General features: G+C 42.6%; 1 protein-coding gene across 1 annotated transcript in view; it reads left to right on the forward strand.

Annotated features, from left to right (window-relative positions):
- LOC117526335 (MAM domain-containing glycosylphosphatidylinositol anchor protein 1) overlaps positions 1-22572 on the forward strand; it is a 1010161-nt gene that overhangs the window by 722654 nt on the left and 264935 nt on the right. The window contains exon 11 of the mRNA XM_034188407.1: positions 8-156. Within this exon, the coding sequence (XP_034044298.1) occupies positions 8-156 (149 nt within the window). The remainder of the gene's footprint in view (positions 1-7; positions 157-22572) is intronic.

Genomic DNA, 22572 nt, shown 5'->3' on the forward strand with positions numbered 1-22572 from the left:
CCCACAGCACGACCCTACAATGCAGAGTTCTACTTTGATACACCCAACCCAGTCCGGATTCTGAAAGGAAACAACTACTCCTACAACCTACAGTGGACTCAGAAAGATCCTGAGGCGACAGACCGCATCATAGGATACTGGATTAATGTCAGAAAGGTGAGGTCAACATAAAGAATCACTTGTACAGATGTACACATACAGTCCTACATCCACACAAGTAACGACACCATATATGGCGTCATTCATGAATTGAGGTCATGTTGAGAGGTGCCATCTTTGGAAGATTTTCTTCAGACAAAACTGGTGCCTCATTTTAAAGAGGGGTAGGTGACTGCTAAGACCATCTGCTGATGCTGTATTTAAACACTGTGGATAAGATTTTGACACAGATGAGAATATGGCTTTGAAAAAGTGCTCCAGCTATCATTAAATGCAGAGGTCTGATGTAAACCCTGCAAGCTCTATACAGCATGATATAAATATAAACGTACAAGTAAATATAAATATGTCTGCAATGGTGTTTTTGGAGAAAGGATAACTTCATTATATGACATCTGCATGAAAATTCAGTAAGGTATATCTTATATATTAGAAGTCATTCATACCAATCAATTGCAAATATTTGCTATTCAATTCCTTCCAGTAAAGGCCAAGAGGGTGCAGGTTTTTTTTGCAACCACCTACTCCACCAGGTGATTCACTGATTAACATCATGTTGAGCAGATGGAATCAGTTAATTTGTTCTGCCTGTGTTACTCTCCCTGTGTTACCGTGATTTGCTTATACAGTTTTTGTATAAATCTCCTCTGTGTATTTTGTCTCCTGCTCCATTCCGTTACCTCCTGTTTGTGGTTTCCAACAAGGGAAATTTGGATTAGTATTTGTGTTAGGGATTTCACTGGGTGGGTTTTGGACTGCATGTTTTTTTACCTTGTGTGGACTGTGTTTTTCCAGCTTTGTGGACAATAAATCACCTGTGGAATTTTTCACTCAAGTCCTGTTCTCATTGCTGCTTGCATTTTTTGGGTTCACGTCTGAACTATCATCACAACATATGTTTTGGAACTTAGTCCTTTCCACATCTTCTGGCCCACTTGTTTTATTCTTATCCTGTGATTCCACATCATGAAGGAAATGACATACTGTGGCCTCCCTTGAATAGGATGCTGTATACGGAGAATGAGGCTTGATCAGCCTTGAACCTTGGATATTTCTCTTGCCAGCAGGGGCACACACACACACACACACACACATATATATATATATATATATATGTGTGTGTGTGTGTGTGTGTGTGTGTGTGTGTGTGTGAGCCCATACAGTACACAGGAATAAAGGCAATGTATATGAATGTTATGCAACTGACACATAACATCAAAGCAGTGTACCCAGAAAGTATTTTTTTTTTTATAAATTACAGCATTTTTTCCACATTTTATGTTACAGCCTTATTCCATTTTTTCCCCTCAAGATTCTACTCACAACACCACATAAAGACAACATGAAAAGTTTTTTTTTTTTTTTTTTTTGCAAATTTATAAAAAATAAAACAATAATAAAAGAAACTCAGAAATCACATGTACATAAGTATTAAATAGCCTTTGCTTGATGATGCACCTTTTGGCAGCAATTACAGCCTCAAGTCTTCTTGGATATGATTCCACAAGCTTCGCACACTTACCTTTGGGCAGTTTTGCCCATTCCTCTTTGCAGCACCTTTCAAGCTCCATCAGGTTAGACGTGGAGCGTTGGTACACAGCCATTTTAGGATCTCCCAAGAGATGTTAAATCTGTTTCAGGTCTGGGCTCTGGCTGGGCCACTCAAGGACATTCATAGAGCTGTCCTGAAGCCACTCCTTTCATATCTTAGCTGTGTGCTTAAGGATAAACCGTCGCCCATGTCTGAGGTCAAGAGGTCTCTGGAACAGGTTTAATGTGCCTTTTACTAAGAAGTGGCTTCGAGCTGGCCACTCTACCATACAGGTCTTACAGATGATTATCCATCTGGAAGGTTCTCCTCTCTCCATAGAGGAAGGCTGGAGCTCTAACAGGGTGACCATCGGGTTCTTGGTCACCTCCCTGACTAAGACCCTTCTCCCGCAATTGCTCAGTGTAGATGGGAGGCCAGCTCTAGGAAGCGTCTTGTTGGAGCCAAACTTCTTCCATTTACGGATGATGGAGGCCACTGTGTTCATTGGGACCTTCAAAGAGGAAGAAATATTTCTGTACTCTTCCCCAGATTTGTGCCTCGAGACTATCCTGGCTCAGAGGTCTACAGACAATTCCTTTGACTTCATTCTTGGTTTTTGCTCTGACATGCACTGTCAACTGTGGGACCTCAATCAATCAATTCAATCAATTTTTTTATATAGCGCCAAATCACAACAAACAGTTGCCCCAAGGTGCTTTATATTGTAAGGCAAGGCCATACAATAATTATGTAAAACCCCAACGGTCACCTTATATGTAAACAAGTATGCGTCTTTGCAGATCATGTCCAGTCACCTGAAGTTACCCCAAATGGAGACCAATTAAGCTGTATAAACATCTCAAGGATGATGATTGGAAATAGGATGCACCTGAGCTCAATTTTGAGCTTCATGGCAAAGGCTGTGAATACTTATGTACATGTGATTTCTTTTTTTTTCTTTTTTTTTGAATAAATTTGCAAAAATTGCAAAATGTGAGATGTTTTTGTCATTATGGGGTATTCTGTGTAGAATTATTTACTGGGTTGCAAATCTTTCAGTATCTCATGTTTGATTCTAATTTATGGGGTTATGACTCGATTCAAAATTGATTTTCGAGTTAAAATGATTTTTGATTCTAACTTAATTCAGTAGACAGGGCTGCTAATTTCCGGTGCTGCTCAAGTGTGCTGCAGTGTGTGAAGAAAGGTGATGTGAAAAATGATGCCATGAAAGCAAAATGTTCAGCTTCATACTGGCTGCTACTGAATGTCATTAGACACTGAGGACTTTATCGCATTTTAACTTTTGTGTAAAACTTTCTCACCTTATTTATTATTTGCATCGTCTTATATAAGTGAAGGGAAGCAAACAAAGTAAGAATTTTATTGTTAACCTCTGCATTGTGTATGTTGTTTCACTCCACTCTTGGGATGCAAACTCATGATCTCCTGTATCATTTGGAGTTGGAGACTGAGATTTACTGACTACCATATTCACAGTGACTCCTGCTGGCCTCTGTCACACTCACCCCATCTCACTGCACTAATTTCACCTCTGGATAGTGTATGTGTTTCTCTCACTGTGTCGGCCCACTCTTGGGACGCAAAATCACAATCCCATAGCATAGGAGGCAAGCGCACTAACCATGAGCCTAAAACCCATGGTCTGTGGCATTTGTGGCCAAAGCACCTTTTGGCATTAGGGAGTGAGGTTTATTGACCATCATATGCACAGTGACTCCTGCTGGCCTCCATCACAATTACATGGTCCTATCATGCATTTTTACTGTGTTACTTATTGACTTGGTAGTACAATCCCTTATATATTAATCAACACTTGGTGTTGAGTGGGGTAGGGGTAAACACTTCATTGGGCACCCTGCTTCATTGGCGTTTCATTGATAGGCCTACAACAGCTCCGCAGAGCTCAACAGGAGCATCTGGCATCCCAGGTGTGCTTCCATCTGCTTTTACCACCTGGTTATCATTTTGCAGTCACCATGGGTTCATTTCTCTTGAACCACAGCCATCTGCTGCTTTGTTCAGCAGCTTCCGACAGTGATTTGATGGCTTGTCAGTTGGCTTGTCCTCACATTCCCATTCCCTTGATTTGCTTGGTAGTGCATGTGGCAACAAACTCTACATCCGAGTTCAACTGGAAGCACTTGGGCACGCAAGCTTCGCTGTTCTGCCTTTGCGGCTATGTTGGTATATAGCAGTCGCTTCTGTTCATATGCTTCCCCAACTGCAGCCTCCCATGCAACAGTTAGTTCAATTATGAGCAGCACCACAAGACCGAATCTGGCATAAGGTTTGATCTGAGGTGGGAACACAAGTTTCTGACCTAAATCAACTTGCATCCTCCAGCCTTTTGTTGGTAGTTCACCTTCCTCCTAACGTGATCGCTAGTTGTCGTAGGACATTGTTGTGTCTCAATGTGTATCGGCCTTGGGACAGAATTGTTTTGCAGCCGGTGAGGATGTGTCTTAATGTTGCAGGGGTTTGACAGAATGCACAAGAAGGATATTCTCCAAACCACTGGTTTAAATTCTTGGGAGTACGAAGAGCATCATAGGTGGCCCAAATGATAAAGCTGAGTTGTCTTCCTTCCATCTCACAAAGATCATTCCATGTGAGCTTGCGACACTCCAGGTTTTCTCGGCTGGTCCACTGTCCCTGTTTGAACTTTGAGACTGCCTTTGGGCATCTTTCTGCTTCTTCTTGTTGACGGACCTGAGCAACAACGAGCTTTCTCCTTTGGGTTGGCATTGCCTTGTGCCATGTGGGTTGACTGGTCCCAATTCCAAGCCCCCCTCTCCCATGCTGCATCTGTCTTACAATGGGCCTCATGTATCAACGTTGCGTACGGCGATATTTGAGCGTATATGGGGTGTACGCCAAAACGGCTGCGCTACTTGGCATTTATCAATGTGGTCGTTGGCGTACGCTGCACTGAAAATATACACCAGGTCGAGAGGTGGCGTAAATTATACACCAAAATGAACCAGTGCTGGAATCCACATAAAAATGAAGATGATAAACAGTGCCATTATACAAATCAATGCATATGTTACATAAATAACACTTTCCTGATTATACTACATAATAATCAATACAAATCCCCCCTTTGCGTGATTGTTATGGAGCACGATCCATGGCCACAGCGCTGACTGCAAAGAAAGCACTGCTCGCCTTTTTCTGCAGACTTCGAGCCTGGAGCCAGAGCAGCGCTGAGCTTAACTTCATGTGGTGTGACCGTTTTAGACTATGAAATTGATAATAATAACTGTAGTTTCATCATTCCCTTAATTCGCCCGTGCTGCAACCAGGTTTTGTCGTCTCCATTCGGTTGTCACAATAAAATAAATACAGAAATACATTTAAAAAATAAAGAAATCTGACAGATTAGGTGTGTCTTATTAATTGAGCGAGCAAATATCCACATGTCAAGAATTATTGACATGTGAAAAGAGAATACAGTGGTCCCTCGCTATAACGCCGTTCACCTGTCGTGGCCTTGGAGTCTCGCAGAGTATTTAGTCCAATTTTGCATGCCTTTTTTTTACAGTGTTCTGTGTTCTGCATATCTGTTTATAAGAATCTTGTTGCCCAGAAGAGAAAAGAGCGCCAACAACTACTCATAACTGTGTTTGTCACACGGAAACAAACACCTGCTGCAGCCAGATGTGAGTGGAAAAAGGCGCAGCGCCAGGACTCAGAGGCCCGATCTGTGAAATACTGGTGAGTCACTATTAATAATTTCTTATGTGTCCGACCTCGTTCGTTGATCGTTAAAATTAATTTGTTAGTTCTAAATGCCATCATAATTATTTATAGGAAAACGTTCTATTTTTATTTCTCAAACAAATGTTTGGGCCTGAAAACAGTTTGGTATTATTTTCCTACTAAGGTTTGAACTTTGAGAGTGTTTACACATGAGAGAAAAGTGAGAAAATGTTCATGCCTGATTGAGAATGTGTATAAACTGTGTAGTGAGGGGTTTTACAGCTTTGAAACGTCTATAATAATTGTAAAAAATAACACTGACTACGTCGCGGTTTCGCGTATTATGGGCTATTTTTTAGAATGTAACTCCAGCAATTAATGAGGGACCACTGTAACACTTTATTGATTATATACTACAAAACAATTGATATGACGGCCGCTTTTGACGCTCTATTGGCACGCGTCGTGATTGGTGGAGTTCTTTTTCATTGCCGTCTTCCTGGCTTCCATGTCGTAAAATGAGGGTGTTTCTGAAGCGGAGTCTGAATATTTATGGGCGTGTTTATTATAATTACAATCATTTCCACCCGCCGCATCAAGATCACGTCAGGCGTATGCCAGAAATGGGCAGGTGTGCACTGCTTGATACATGTCACGGCGACTTTGGTGTATTTCAAGTTTACGCCGTAAATTTACGCCACAAGTGCGCAACATTGATACATGAGGCCCAATGTCTCTATGTCTGAGAGCAGATTTTGCTTGCTCTAAAGCCTCTGCTGAGATCCATTTCCACCCCGTTGTCAACTTGGGAGCAGCTGCTCGAATCACATGATCCTGAGGCTCAGTCAGGGTCATGTTCAGTGTCATGCTGGTGCATTTAAACTCCTCTGTAAGGGTAGGCCATAGGCCATATCAGGCGGTGGAGCAATCCAAACTGCAGACACCACAGTTCCAGCCTGCCAGGAAACAAGGTATTTTTTATACTGACAAGGTCTTTGAGTTTGTCACTCAGTTGGTCATTTTGGTCAGAGTTGTTAAGAGTCACATTGTACCATTGCCCTAAGCTCTTGATGGGCAGCTCTGACACCAGTGGAATGGGCAAATCCTTGATGTGGAACCTCTGGTCCAAGAGTTTTCCCTTAATGATTGATATGCTCCTGGATTTGCTGGGTTTCAACTTCAACTGTGTCCATGTAATGTTGACCAGAAGCTTTCCTATCAGATGTTTAGTGTGTGCAGCAGTTGAGGTCAAAGTGGTCATTCAACCAGGTAGGCACAAACGGGACGTAGACGCTGTGCAGACTCCAGATGTTCTCCTTCAACAGCGCACTTGGAAACTCAAATGATCACTTCCATTGCCATGGTGAATGAAGTGGGATGATGGCACATCCAGCCATTATTCCCACTTCCAACAGTCGCCATGATGTTGTGTATTCAGTTGCTTTGGTTGCCCGTGGGGATCCATGGGCTCTAGATTGGGTAGTGTTTATAAAATATGTATCTGACATTTTTCAAGGGTGGTAATAAATTAGGCACAGTTTCTATAATGAGTTGGAATAGTGTGTGAGTCCAGAATGTTTTTAGAACCTTTGACCTCGACAGTTTTCAGAGGAAGAATGCAACCCTTATTTCCTATTATTACATTTTTTTTAAATCTTAATTTACTGTCTTCATGTATTTAGAAATTGTTCCATTTTTGCAGCATTCATCCTCGCTCAAAATACATTAGCATGCCAAATGGCAAATGTCAGTTTTCCACAGTTTCTCTGTAAGCAAAGCCATACAAACACACATGCACGTCCTTCTCGTGCCTCCCTGATCAACTGTGTGACCACTCTAGTGTGTTCTAGGCATCCTGGCACTTCAGGGATGCCACACTTTCTGCACAGATGTATCAATGTAATTGTTCTTCAGTAGGAAGTTGGTCATCCTTTTGGCCAGGATGCTAAAAGAGATATTTCCCTCCCAAGAGACATCGGCAGGCATTGTAGTATGGAGAGCGCAGGAGGGCCTAGCAGTAGCGGAGTCTCAGCTGAGCTCATCTCTGTGCTTGTTCTGTTAGACCTCAGTGCTGCTTTTGATACTGTTGACCATAAAATTTTATTATAGAGATTAGAGCATGCCATAGGTATTAAAGGCACTGCGCTGCGGTGGTTTGAATCATATTTGTCTAATAGATTACAATTTGTTCATGTAAATGGGGAATCTTCTTCACAGACTAAAGTTAATTATGGAGTTCCACAAGGTTCTGTGCTAGGACCAATTTTATTCACTTTATACATGCTTCCCTTAGGCAGTATTATTAGACGGTATTGCTTAAATTTTCATTGTTACGCAGATGATACCCAGCTTTATCTATCCATGAAGCCAGAGGACACACACCAATTAGCTAAACTGCAGGATTGTCTTACAGACATAAAGACATGGATGACCTCTAATTTCCTGCTTTTAAACTCAGATAAAACTGAAGTTATTGTACTTGGCCCCACAAATCTTAGAAACATGGTGTCTAACCAGATCCTTACTCTGGATGGCATTACCCTGACCTCTAGTAATACTGTGAGAAATCTTGGAGTCATTTTTGATCAGGATATGTCATTCAAAGCGCATATTAAACAAATATGTAGGACTGCTTTTTTGCATTTACGCAATATCTCTAAAATCAGAAAGGTCTTGTCTCAGAGTGATGCTGAAAAACTAATTCATGCATTTATTTCCTCTAGGCTGGACTATTGTAATTCATTATTATCAGGTTGTCCTAAAAGTTCCCTAAAAAGCCTTCAGTTAATTCAAAATGCTGCAGCTAGAGTACTGACGGGGACTAGAAGGAGAGAGCATATCTCACCCATATTGGCCTCTCTTCATTGGCTTCATGTTAATTCTAGAATAGAATTTAAAATTCTTTTTCTTACTTATAAGGTTTTGAATAATCAGGTCCCATCTTATCTTAGGGACCTCGTAGTACCATATCACCCCAATAGAGCGCTTCGCTCTCAGACTGCAGGCTTACTTGTAGTTCCTAGGGTTTGTAAGAGTAGAATGGGAGGCAGAGCCTTCAGCTTTCAGGCTCCTCTCCTGTGGAACCAGCTCCCAATTCAGATCAGGGAGACAGACACCCTCTCTACTTTTAAGATTAGGCTTAAAACTTTCCTTTTTGCTAAAGCTTATAGTTAGGGCTGGATCAGGTGACCCTGAACCATCCCTTAGTTATGTTGCTATAGACGTAGACTGCTGGGGGGTTCCCATGATGCACTGTTTCTTTCTCTTTTTGCTCTGTATGCACCACTCTGCATTTAATCATTAGTGATCGATCTCTGCTCCGCTCCACAGCATGTCTTTTTCCTGGTTCTCTCCCTCAGCCCCAACCAGTCCCAGCAGAGGACTGCCCCTCCCTGGGCCTGGTTCTGCTGGAGGTTTCTTCCTGTTAGGGGGGAGTTTTTCCTTCCCACTGTAGCCAAGTGCTTGCTCACAGGGGGTCGTTTTGACCGTTGGGGTTTTACATAATTATTGTATGGCCTTGCCTTACAATATAAAGCGCCTTGGGGCAACTGTTTGTTGTGATTTGGCGCTATATAAAAAAATTGATTGATTGATTGATTGACATAAGGCACTGCTGGGCACAGTGGCAATGGGGCGAGCAGGACTTGGAGCCATGCCGCAACAACAGTACGAGGCTCACAGCAAAATCAGACTGCGCCAGATCCTGAAGGAGGTCTGAGCAGGTGTGGAGGAACTGAGGATGAGCAGGATGGTGAGCATGTGGCAGCAGGGGTCATGGACAAGGTGGGAGGAGTGCTTGAGAGGAAACTGACCTGAAATGACATTTGGAAGGCAGAGCCACAGCACATAAAGTTCATGATCCAAGCGGCCTATGATGTGCTTCCCAGCCTAGCCAACCTGCACATGTGGGGCAAGAATGACACTTCAACCTGCTCACTCTGTGCAGGACTAGGGACCCTGGAACACATAATGAGTAGCTGCCGACCAGCCCTTGGGGAGGGTCACTAACGCTGGTGAGAAGCCACATGCAAGGACTTCAACATCAGGCAGCCTGCTCTCAACAGCCTCAGACTAGGAACTCAAAGTTGACTTGGGCAGGCAGCTCAAGTTCCTAGACTTCATAACATCAACCTCTTTGAGACTGAATGTGGTGCCAACATCTGATTCTTCCAGGCCGGTCCTCTTAGTGCAGCTGACAGTCCCTTGGGAAGTTCACATGGAAGAAGCCAATGAGCGCAAGTGGCTCAAATATCACGAGCTCATTGAGGAGTGCCAGAGGAAGGGTTGGAAATCTTGCTGCAAGCCAGTTGAGGTGGGTTGTAAGGGCTTTGCCACCCACTCCCTTTGCAAGATCTACAATTTGATGTGTATCACAGGAGCAGCAAAGAGGAGTGCCATTAAGTCCACCTCAGAGGCTGCTGAGACAGCCTCAAGGTGAATTTGGATTAAAAGGCAGGAGAGGTGCGCCAACATTGCTGGGACACGAGACGGGGACTGATCATCCCTGGCTGGCGCACCTTAAGGAGGGTGTCTGATATTATGAGACCGGAAACACCCGATGATCTCAGGAAACATCACTGATGTGTCCCAGCGCATATGTTATGGATGTGTCTGCTCACACTATTATTATCAGTATTAATATATTATTATTACTTCTGTTTTTTATTTGATTTTTAAATGGACTACAATGGAAAAAAAGTGTTTTCATTTTTGTGTGTCATCCACGCATTTTTAACGTATTTACAATTATATTATGTACTTGCATTGAACTTACGAAATAAAATCATGCATGCATGCACACTTATAATATATTGATGATTTACCGCCCCCTGCTGGAATGGTGTGTGAGTCCAGAATTGAATTATCAATGTCCATTGTTTAGTGCTTTTAGCTAATATTTGTTTTTTTCACCAAATATTTGTTTTTGCAGCATTCATCTTTGATCCAAAATACGTAAGCATACCAATGGGCAAACATCAGCTCTCCCCAGTTTCTCCATGATTGAAGCCATACACACGCATGCATGCATACACGCACACAGAGGCCACTTGGTTATTAATGGCGGGGCTGGAGCCTATCCCAGCTGTCATAGGGTGTGAGATAATTTTTTTTTTTTAATTTGCAAATTGCAATTGTTTACAGTGTAAATTTTACAGTACCTTCTGTAAATGTATTTATTTATATATTTTACTTTTTTAATGGAATTTTCTGATTTTCTTTCTTTTTTTTTACACTGTGGGAACAGGTTTTCACATGGTCATAGACTGGCCTTTGTATGCAGTTGGAGTCTGTGTTGCTGTGTTTAAATGCAACCAGAAAGCAGCTATGCATTCGTCCTTGCTCCTTGTTCCCTGCAGCTTCTTCATGACCTAAACTGTTGCCCAATTTCAAATGCCTCCATTTTTATTTTCCAGCACAAAATTTCATCTCTTGACATTGTACATGATTTCCCTCTCAGAGCTGGAACATATTTGTCTTTGGAGTCTTATAGAGGCAAATTATTAAAATGCAGATCATGACTTTAAATTTCCAGTGGATGTGCAGTCCCAATCGGCACACTCACACCAAAGTGACCTGCACACAAATGTCAGCAATGAGGACTGTGCAGGGCAGCTGATAATATTTATGTCACGCACACCTTAAGGTCTTAAATAATGTAAGGAGAAAGTAAGGAGCTCATTTTAAGATACTCTGTGTTCCTCAGTTCAAAGGAAATCATTTTAATCTTTCCAAGTAGCATTTCTTCTCTGTGATTCACAATGTTCCTTTCTCCATTGTCCTGCTCCAAATTCTCATCATATTTGTTGGGAAAGTGTAGGAACACGGACCCACAACAGGGGGCGCAAATGAACGGACAATGGAGTAAGTCAAAATAACAACGCTTTACTGTTGTGAATGTGCACAACGAATACAACCAATTACAGAAATGGACAAAAGTCAATACACAAAGGTGTCGTGTGGGCAGGCTCGAAGATAGGAGACGCCTCTCCAAGGTAAGACCGGAACCACACGGCTTCCTCCGCCACAGGACCCCGGGAATACTGGAGCCACCAAGTCCCGAACTCCCAGGTGGCCACTGCCTCCGCGTGTCGGACCTGGTACTGCTGGCGAGGGAAAAAGAACAGTTAGATGGGGGCGCGTTTGCACCCAGAACTCCGAACGGCAGGAAAGGTACCTCCACCTCTCGTTGGAACAGTAAACCAATAACTAGCTCAGTCAAAACTGTGTACTCAGTAGGCTTTGATATGTTACCTCTCTGGTAGAAACGATATCTCGGCAATGAGGTGGAGATGCCGTCCTGCTGATATACCCCACTGATGATTGCCGTCAGCTGTCTCAGGTGATGGGTGACAGCTGTCACCGAGGCTGCTCCCGTGAGGCGGCGGCGCCCTCTGGTGCCTGGAGCCCGCACTCCAGGCAGGGTGCCCTCTGGTGATGGTGGGCCAGCAGTACCTCCTCTTCAGCGGCCCACACAACAATATTACATATGACACAGTAACACAATGAATAGATTGACTTTATATGATGAAAAATGTCATCCGCTGTCCTAACAGTCATGATCTTCATTTATTTAATCATTCATATCAAAATCCTAAGGGATAATTCAACTCAAATAGCGTGAAATTGACTAAATTTCTGGATTTTATACAATTTCGCACCAGATTCTGAATTAAAGGTAATTAAAGGTAATTAAGGTAATTAAAGGCCATTTGATTTTCCACAAAATTGGCAAGATTTACTTTGTATTGAAATGTAGTTATTATAAAGTACTACTGTTGTAATGCATCATAGTTCATCTGTAGTCTGTATAGATCGGCCCCCAGTGGTTGGTCACAGGCGTGCCCAACCATGAGGGGCCCAAGCACAGATTACTTGTAATGTTTACATTGATTTCATTTCATGATGACTTGTTTTTAAGGTGATAACTTCATTAATTTTGATGCAGTTGCAGAAAATTCACACTGAGTGGAGGTTACAGCAGCTACACGTGCACGTCGCGATTGCAGCCTTTAAAATCACCCTCTTGCTTGCTTGCTGCATGCCCAGTTATGGATCCAAAAACTGACAGAGTCTCTCAAACACTAAAGATGTGGATGACAAAATCTCCATCGTCTTTTCCTTGAAAAGTAGTGAGCTCACTGAACCGAGTCTTCTGAGTGTGTGTTCAGTGTTGTCAGCAGGATAAATAAATATATTAATAAATATATTTATCCTCCTACTGATTTGAATTCATTCAGATTAGTGACCAGATTTAGATCACCATGTGCCGGCAGAGGAGGCAGACAGGTTTTTTTCTGGCTGGTCAACACCATGGCATGGCTGTTTCAGCACTCATCCTTGCCCACACTGCCACAATTGCCCCATCCCACAGCTTTCACACGCGTTCGTACAATGGTAGATAGGACCACCTGGTGGTTAATGGCTGGAACAGTGGCTGAGATGGCATGGGCATTCATCTGCACATGGGTTGCTTGATTTGGCACTCCATTTGTCCTGTCTTCTGGCAGGGGCTTAGAGTTTACATCCAAGCTTTGGAATGCAATTGCAGACAGCCTGGGTGTGAAGGTCCACCGGACCACGGCATATAACCCCCATCCTAATGGACTGTGTGAGAGCTTTCATCCCTGTATGAAGTCCTCTCTGAAGGCCACCTTAACAAATAGCGGTTGGGTGGACAGACTACTGTGGGTCCTGCTACTCCTACAAACTGCCCCTAAAGATGACCTCCAGTACTCATCGGTGGAGTCATAGGAGATTTAATTCCTGACACCCCACCTCCTGGTCAGCAGCCCACCAATACAGTGAGCTTCAGGACAAGGTTAGGCTTTTCACGCCTGTACCTACTTCAGAGCATGGCATTCTATCTTCCTTCACTCCCTCGCACCTGTACTCAGTGGAATACATCTTTGTCATGATGCTCACAGGGGACCTCTGCAGCCTCCCTATGATGGCCTGTTTTGTGTATTGAAAACGGGGGGAAAAAAAACTTTGTGGTCGACATAGGTGGTAAAGCTGAGCACTTTTCAGTGGACCACCTCATGCCAGCCCACCTAGATCTGGGCAGACCCACAGAGCTTGCCCATCCTCCTCCATGCGAGCACACTTCTACTTGGTCCAGGCCACCACAGAGGAGGCCTGTGGTTCCCTTATTCAACAGTGTCTCTGATGCTCTGGTACACAGGAGTCATTGTGGCTGGATTGTTCACCGCCCCCTTGATGACATTTGTTGTTTTCGCTTATGGTGAATTCTGGGACGGCGTATGTGGCGGACATTCAACACATAATGGACACTGTGGACATAATTCACCATACCAAGTGTCGTCATTAGAGTGTGTTCCCCAATTTTCATGTGATAACACGCAGAGATGTGTGAAGTGCATATCAAAGTGTCTTGGCCCCTTTGATGTTTTCCCATCAGGACCCCTGTGTGCATAATGGGCGGGGCCTAGCTGTTCTATAAAGTCTTTGTTGTGTGAAACAAAGGAGAAAGAAATTACATGCCATTTTGTTGTCAAAATGGGAAGCTGTTGCTCCTTCTTTCCTCCATCGCAATTTTCACAATATTGTAATTTCTGATATAAAACTTAGGAAAAATGCATGTAAATTATTATTATTATTATTATTATTATTATAGTACTACTTAATTTTGCCTTCAAAAGAAGAGGAATAAAATAAACATACATATGGGGTTAAATAAGTATTGCACACGTCACCATTTTTTTCATTAACCCTTTGGGGCTGACGCCGTCATATACGACTGCTGAGACCCAGTTTTACTAAATTATAAATAACTTTTTTTAATAATATGAGATAGAAACTTACTTTTTTTTGCTGAAAAGTTAACTCAGACTCAGACTTTCGAGCCAGCCCTCCACCATCTTTGTACTCCTCATAGAAGCTGTGTGATGACATGCACAATGTGAGTGTCCAATCGGAATTGGTTCACCGTCGCATGTAACGGTCCAATTGTAGGGCAGATTTACCTCATGTGATAAACCAATGATTGTTTTTAGGAGTGATGTGTTACTAGTTGGCCCATTTGAATAGTCTCCTGGCTGCTGGCTCCAATGCGCCCTGTGCCATTACGCACAGTGATCAGTGAAAGTGAGCAGAGGGAGCAGACGGAGGGCCTCTCATACAATCTCACGTGCTCAAACAAAGAGTGTGTGAGTATCAGGATTGCCTCCTCTACTTTGCCTGTGAATGTTATTGGATAAGCCTGTGGCAAGCTCTCTCGCTCCAGCATAAAGCACTGTTTACCATATCAGTCGAGGGGGAGGGGCCGCTGCTCAAACTGTGAATGAGCCTTGAAGTGTGAAAGCTGCTTTCAGAGCAGGAGAGAACAAACACACAGTCAACTTAAAAGTAGAAGTTTGTGATGTGACCTTTGTGTAACAGCAGACAGAAATTGAGGGAGGAACGGTGTTTGGCAAGATGGCGCCTGTGTGTTTGGCATGCCGTCAGCCCTGTCGCTCGTCGAGTTTTTTGCTATTTGTTGCTGTGTTTTTGCTCTGTGTGTTCTGCCAGGACACTTCAGCCTTGCTTGTGTATGGTCGCCAGTCTCTCTTGGACATTAATGCTCTTTATGAGCCGCTGCTGTCATCTGGGTCCTGGCTGGGAGGGCCCCGCCCTGCTCTGCCACCTGTGCTTGTGGATGTCCCGCTCCACCTGCTCCGTTTTCCTTGCGTTCCTCTCCGGAGGAGGCGCTTTAGAAGGCGCGGAAAGCGGAACGGTGTGTTGGTGAAACTTAAGTTTTACCTGGCAGCCTTCACTAGAGGGTCTGATCCTCGCCTCCTCTGGGATGGATGATATTTTTGGGCGTGGGAGCGCGCGCTGCACACGAGAGGCTGCTGGATTCGTCCTGTTCCTGAACTGATGACCGGACCGGCTCCACTAAAGCTGTGCCCGTTTGTGCCGCAGCTTCCCGCTGCTGCCTCTCACCGGGCTGCAGAGTTTTTACGCCGGTGCTGTCGTCTGCGGGCTCGTTTCACCTGAGCTCCTCTGGCCGCTGAAACACGCTGCGTCACTGGCTGCTGAGGAGCAGAACTTCCGCATTACCTCATTAAAACCTGCTGATCCCACCGAGATCCTTAGTTTGGGTCTCATTAACATCAGATCATTGTCTCTGAAGTCATTGCTGGTGAATGACTTAATTGTGGATCATCGCCTGGATATGCTTGGATTATGTGAAACCTGGATTAAATCCACAGCTGTCCTTCCTCTGAATGAGGCCTGCCCACCGGAGTACACTTTTAGTCACGTTTCACGTGATGTGAAGAAAGGCGGGGGTGTTGCTTTTATTTATAAATCCAGGTTTACTTTAGTAACTGTTGGGGGTCAGAAATATAATTCATCTGAGCATCTGATTCTCCGTTATGCCCATGATGCTAAGTACTCTCAAGGTCATAAAACTGGAAATCAGCTATGTTATATTGTCACTGTCTACAGGCCTCCTGGCCCATATTCTGATTTTTTAGATGAATTTGGCACGTTCATCTCTAGTCTTTCAACTAGTGTTGACAACATTTTGATTATTGGTGACTTTAACATTCATATAAATAAGCTCTCTGATCCCCTTGGTAAATCATTTATGGAAATCATGGATGCACTAGCATTTCGGCAGTTCATTCATGGTTCAACGCATATCAGTGGTAATACTCTGGATTTGGTTCTTGCACGTGGCCTTGCTGTCACAAATATCGACATCCTGCCTCTTGCATCAGCGGTCTCTGACCACTCGCTTGTTAGGTTTACAATTATGCTGCCGCGTTTAGTGGAGCAACAACCTTGCCTATCATTGCGGCGACAAATTAAACCTTCAACTTTGACTGAGCTCAAAGTGAGACTACCTGAAATCCTAACTTCAACCTTGATGAAATTTCAGTCAGTAGACAGTCTTGCAGATAGCCTAAATTTAGTGCTGAAAACCACACTTGATAAGATTGCGCCTCCTCTATTAAAGCCACGCTTTCCCAAAGCACAGACACCCTGGTTCAACAGTTATTTGCGTGACCTTAGGAAGAAGGCTAGAGGGTTGGAACTTGAATGGCGTAGTTCCAAACTAGAGGTGTTTCACCTTGCGTGGCGTGAAGCTATTTTAGATTATAAGCATGCTTTATTGGCTACGAAGCAGGCGTATTATTCTGAATTGATCAACAAAAACAACCATAACTCAAAGTTCTTGTTTGATACGGTGGCATTTCTTATTCATGGACAGCCACCTGTTGGTTGTTCTCCTTTTTCAGCACAGGACTTTCTGGACTATTTCGAAAAGAAAATAGAAGATATTAGGTTGAGCACATCTCAGCATACTTTGGTTGAATCAATGTATCCAGCTACTGAGCTGGGGACTACTACTGAGGTGCTACCTAGATTCACAGAATTTAACAGTATCTCACAAGGTGTGCTGACGAAACTCGTGATGTCTACTAGAAGCACAACTTGTTTATTTGATCCTATACCAACAAAATTGTTTAAGGATCTTTGGCCCATTCTTGGGCCGACTATGCTGGAAATTGTTAACCTTTCTTTAAACTCTGGATCTGTTCCAAATTGTTTTAAATCTGCAGTGGTTAAACCATTACTTAAGAAATCTAATCTTGATCCTGGTGAATTGTGTTATGTGTCGACGCGGGTTGAGGAGCGGACCTGCGTCAGACAGGACCCAGCGCTAAAAATAACCAGAAAGCGGTTCCAAACAGAAACTATTTATTATTCACCTGTGCTTAAAAGTGTAAAAACATAAAAACAACGTCCCTCTGGTGGAGTGATTCGTGGCTCGCTCTCCAGCGCCCGCAAGGACCAAAGCCGGCGCTCCTGGACTTCCTACCACCGCCAAACACCCCCCAGGTGGACACGACAAACTGATTCTCTGTGAAGCAAAGAGAAGGTGAGGTAAGGCAACAGATACAACTATATCTTCCAATAAACACACGCTATCAGCAACACACTCAGGTCAGTGTCCTTTTTTTTACTTTATGCAAATGAGCAGCTTCTCACAACAAGTGGAGGATCACTTATCCTTCACGCCACAGCAGTGAGAAGCAAACTGCACAATTCTCTTCACAATTCCAGTATACTGTGTAACAAAACACCAAGTTACTATCAACAATTACTTAAACACTTAATTACCTTTCGTGTGTGCTGACAGCATGTGTCCTCACCCCTCCCTGCTTCACGGGCTCGATGTGTCAAAACCCAGGCGCGGTCCTCAGCGTCTCACAAACGAACGTCACAAGGTCGAGTTCCCGGCAGTTCTGCTTGAATCACACATGACTTAAATGCAGAACGCCATCCAATTATCTGCTTCAGCTGCAAGTCGTCCAGGTTGCACGTGAGCACCACTCACAGGTGCTTTCCATGATGTTGATGAGGGTGAAGACTCTTCAGCCAGCACCTTCTTCACAGACAAATCAGCCCTCATGCCACCTGGAGAGCAAAGAAAAGAAAAGAACACCAAAACATCCAGCCACGCCCCCCCCAACACACAGCAGAATTGAAAAATTATAGGCTGATATCAAATCTATCATTCTGCTCTAAAATTCTGGAAAAGGTGGTTTCACGGCAGCTTGTGGACTATCTTACTGAGAATGACCTTTTTGAGCCACTGCAGTCTGCTTTTAGAAGACATCACTCCACAGAAACAGCACTTATTAAAGTAGTTAATGATCTTCTGCGAGTAGTGGACTCGGATACTACTACAGCATTGGTGTTGTTGGGTCTCAGTGCTGCGTTTGACACAGTTGATCATCATATTTTACTTGATAGGCTAGAAAACTGTTTCGGGATTACTGGAACTGCTCTTGTGTGGCTGATGTCTTATCTGTCTGGTCGTTCTCATTGTGTTTTGTGCAATGACACTACCTCTGACTTTAAGGGCATGAACTTCGGGGTTCCGCAGGGATCCGTTCTGGGTCCCTTGCTTTTTTCCCTGTATATGGCACCCCTTGGGAACATTTTGCGGCGTTTCGGGGTTGCTTTTCATTGTTATGCTGATGATACTCAGTTGTATATGCCAATAGCTGCTGGAAATCCTGTCCACATAAAATCTTTACAGGACTGTCTTGCAGCAGTGAGAAGTTGGATGTCTACCAACTTTCTACTTTTGAACTCTGATAAGACTGAAATGATGGTTCTTGGCCCAGCAAGACATCGGCACCAATTTGATCAGCTGGCGCTTAGCCTAGGTTCATGTGTTATACATCATACTGACAAAGTGAGGAACCTTGGGGTAATCTTTGATCCTACATTGTCCTTTGACCTCCACATTAGGGACATTACGAGGACTGCTTTCTTTCATCTGAGAAATATAGCAAAGATTCGCCCCATCCTGTTTATGGCTGATGCTGAGACTCTGATTCACGCATTTGTCTCTTCTAGATTGGATTATTGTAATGCTTTACTCTCTGGCCTGCCGCAGTCTAGCATTCGAGGACTTCAGTTGGTGCAGAATGCTGCTGCCAGAATTTTGACACAATGTAGAAGGTTTGACCACATTACTCCCATTCTGGCATCCCTTCATTGGCTACCGGTTTCTGCCAGATTGGATTTTAAAGTTTTATTGTTGGTTTATAAAATTGTTCATGGACTGGCGCCTTCCTACTTGGCGGACTTGGTTAAGCCCTACGTACCTGCGAGGCCTTTGCGTTTGTAGGGCGCAGGGCTTCTGTGTGTTCCGAGGATGAACAAAAGGTCTGTGGGGTATAAAGCCTTCTCCTACCGTGGTCCGGCTCTTTGGAATGATCTACCTGCTGTTATTCAGCAGTCTGACATGGTGGAGATTTTTAAATCAAGACTGAAGACCCACTTTTTTAGACTGTCTTATCATTAATTTTTTAATCTGTTTGTGTTTGCTTTGTAATTTCTTTTTATTCTACTGTGTTTTATCTTTTAACTGTGCTTTTCTTGCTTTTAATTTTGAATTTAGATTAATTTGTGTTGTTGTGAATTATGTGAAGCGCCTTGGGGCGACTTTGTCGTGATTTGGCGCTATATAAATTAATAAATTGAAATTGAAATTGCTTTGAGATGAAGACAAACAAAATGCATAGACCATTTTGTATATATTGTTCAAAATGTGCATTTGTGTTTATTGTTTGAACCTTTTTGTTGTACAGTCTTTCACACAAGATCTCAAATTACCTTTATAAAGTGTCAAAACAGTTGCTTATTATAGTTTGCTGTGTCTTTTGAATAAATGTGTGTGGAAAATTATTTCTGCTTTACTTTTTCCTTTCTTATTTCTGATTGTAAACCTTTATTACACATGTAAAACACCACTATCAATCAATCAATCAATCAACATTTATTTATAAAGCGCTTTACAGCACTGACTGGTGTCCAAAGTGCTTAACATTAAAAACACAAATTTACAAAATAAAACACATATAAAATAAAATTTTAAAACAACACATTAAAAAAAAAAAAAAAAAAAAATTGCATATATATTCTGAAAGTACAGGTTGTCCTGAAAAAAAAGAGACAGAAAACTTGATTGTGGGATGCAGGGAGAGCTGTTAACAGCAATAATAAAACATTTATGCCAGGCGAGTGAACTGTCCAAAAAATGCCCTCGGACCCCAGAGGGTTAAAGATGTTTCTAAAGGTCCTAAAGATATGAAATTTTCATCAGATGTCAGTATCAACCCAAATAATACACACATGCAAAGAAAGCAAAACAATTCTGTAGAGAAATTTAAGTAAGTGTAATAGAATGGAATGACACAGGGAAATAAATTGAATACACTTGATGAAATGTATTTAATACATCGTACAAAAAGCCTTTGTTGGTAATGGTAGCTTCAAGATGCCTCCTGTATAAAGAAACTAGTCACATGCATTGCTCAGGTGTGATTTTGGCCCATCCACACAAAAAGTCTTCAAATTTTGAAGGTGCTGTGGACCTCTTCTTTGAATTCTGGTCTTTAGGTTTTTCCACAGATTTTCATTTGGATTCAGCTCAGGTGATTGGCTGGCCCATACCAGCAGCTTTATTTTCATTCACTGAAACCAACTAAGAGTTTCCTTGGCTGTGTGTTTGGGATCATTGTCTTGCTGAAATCTCCACCCTAGTTTCATTTTTTTTTTTTTTTTTTTTTTTTGTCATCCAGGTAGATTTTCATCCAGAATATCTGTACATTTTTTCATTTATCCTTCCTTCTATTTTATGAAGCTTACCAGTGCCAGATGTTGAAATACAGCCCCACACTGTGATGTTCCCACCCCCAAATTTCTACTGTTTGGGATGGTGTTTTGAGGTGATGTGCAGTGGCATTTATGGTGTGTATTATAGCATCCAAAGGGTTCAAGTTTGGTCTCATCTGACTAGACTATATTCTCCCAATATTTCATAGGTGTGTGTAAATGATGTGCAGCAAACTTTAAATGAGCTTCAATATCCTTTTCCTCAGCAATGGAGTCTTCCATGGTGAGCAGGTGTACAGACCATGGTGGTTAAGTGCATTACTTATTGTTTTCTTTGAATCAATTGTACCTGCTAATTCCAGGTGTTTCTGAAGCTCTCCACAAGTGGTGCTTATCTCTTGGACAACTCTTATGATAATTATTTTAAGTCCTCTGTCAGAAATCTTGTGAGGAGTACCTGGTCGTAGCCAGTTTATTGTCAAATGATGTTATTTGCACTTTGAGATTATGGTCCCAACAGTGTTCATAAGTTTAGAAATCCTTCTCTAACACTGTGATCTACATATGATCACTATATTCCATTTCTGCTAACAACCCCAAATCCTACACACTGCAGCTTTAAGTCCTGACAGTTTTGGCTCATTCTGAGTGGATCTACGACATGACATTGTTTTTGTTTTAAACATCAATTTATAGATTGCGGATGTTAAGTAAGACAACAGAAGGGATAATTCTGAATTCTACGGAGCAGGCTCAGGGGTTTGTAAGAGAGGGAGATACAGGGAGAGGGAGAATCAGAAGGAACAGAGAGTGTGACAGCTTGCTTTTGTACAGATGAATAGATAAGATGGCTTCTTGCGTTATTAAATAAGACTCTTCAGGGAGACAGAAAGTGAGCACTGGCCTTTCTTGGACGCACACTGCCTCTACATCTCAACTGTATGAAAACTCTTACTTTAATTACCTCATCCTCTCTCACCTCGCCCCTTTTGTCCTCTGTCGCTCTCTCACACAGCAGTTTCTCTTTCTTTCTTTCTCACTTCCTCTCACCTTCTACTTTGCTCCAGGTTTACACTTTATCTCACATTCTAATTTTATTCAAGATTCTGCCATCGTCACTGCAGACTTGATGGCATTTAATGTAGCTGGAGTAGCAGTGATAAACACCGCCACGTCGTCAAAATAATGAAGTTAAGCTCTGAAGAGTGCAGAGTGTTAAGTGGCAGTTAAGTCTCCTTAAATATGATGAAACTTTATTTTAATTTCAAGATTTTAGCTTCTTGTTTTTAAGCATCTGGAGAAGGGAAAGGATAAAAGGAGAGTGGGCAAGTGAGGAATGAAGTGAATAGAGGGGTGCAAAAGAAAGGCAAGATGCAAATTAAAGTAGAAAAACATGAAATCTCAAGGGTACTGTCGACTTTTAAAAGTACGAGAATATTCGAGTGTAGTACCTTCTCAATTTCACAACCCATCTATTTCTGCCACACATTCCCCAGCTCATCCACTTAACACGTTAACACTGGCTTTTTAGCACATCTAAAATGATGTGAGGGTCTCAGAGGAGACATTCACACATGCAGAGGGGAATAAAAGGTGACTGTAACTCAGATCAGCTCATACAGAACACTGCAGTGTACTCTGAGTGAGCACAGAACTGCAACTGTTGCATACCTGGAAATGAAATCTCAAGTTGTTTTGTTTCAACAGTCTCTTTGGGCCTCATGCAGTCACGCAACATTCAATGCATCAATGAAACAGATATAATGGGTTCCATTTTACGATTGGATTCTATTTTACAATTACGATGGATTCCATTGTAATTCCCCACTTACAAGGGGGAAGTTTCAGTGCTCCCTGTCACATATAAGCAGAATCAACCCAGAATGCATTGCATTGTCAAGATAAGGTATTTTTTTCTCAGACAGCCAAAACTTCCAGTCGCTTTCACAATTATGTTTTCCTTCTACATGTGTTTACAAGAAAGCAGAACAAGTTTATCCAATTTTGGAAAA

The sequence above is a fragment of the Thalassophryne amazonica genome, chromosome 2 (genome assembly GCF_902500255.1).
Source record: "Thalassophryne amazonica chromosome 2, fThaAma1.1, whole genome shotgun sequence".
Classification (NCBI taxonomy): Eukaryota; Metazoa; Chordata; class Actinopteri; order Batrachoidiformes; family Batrachoididae; genus Thalassophryne; species Thalassophryne amazonica.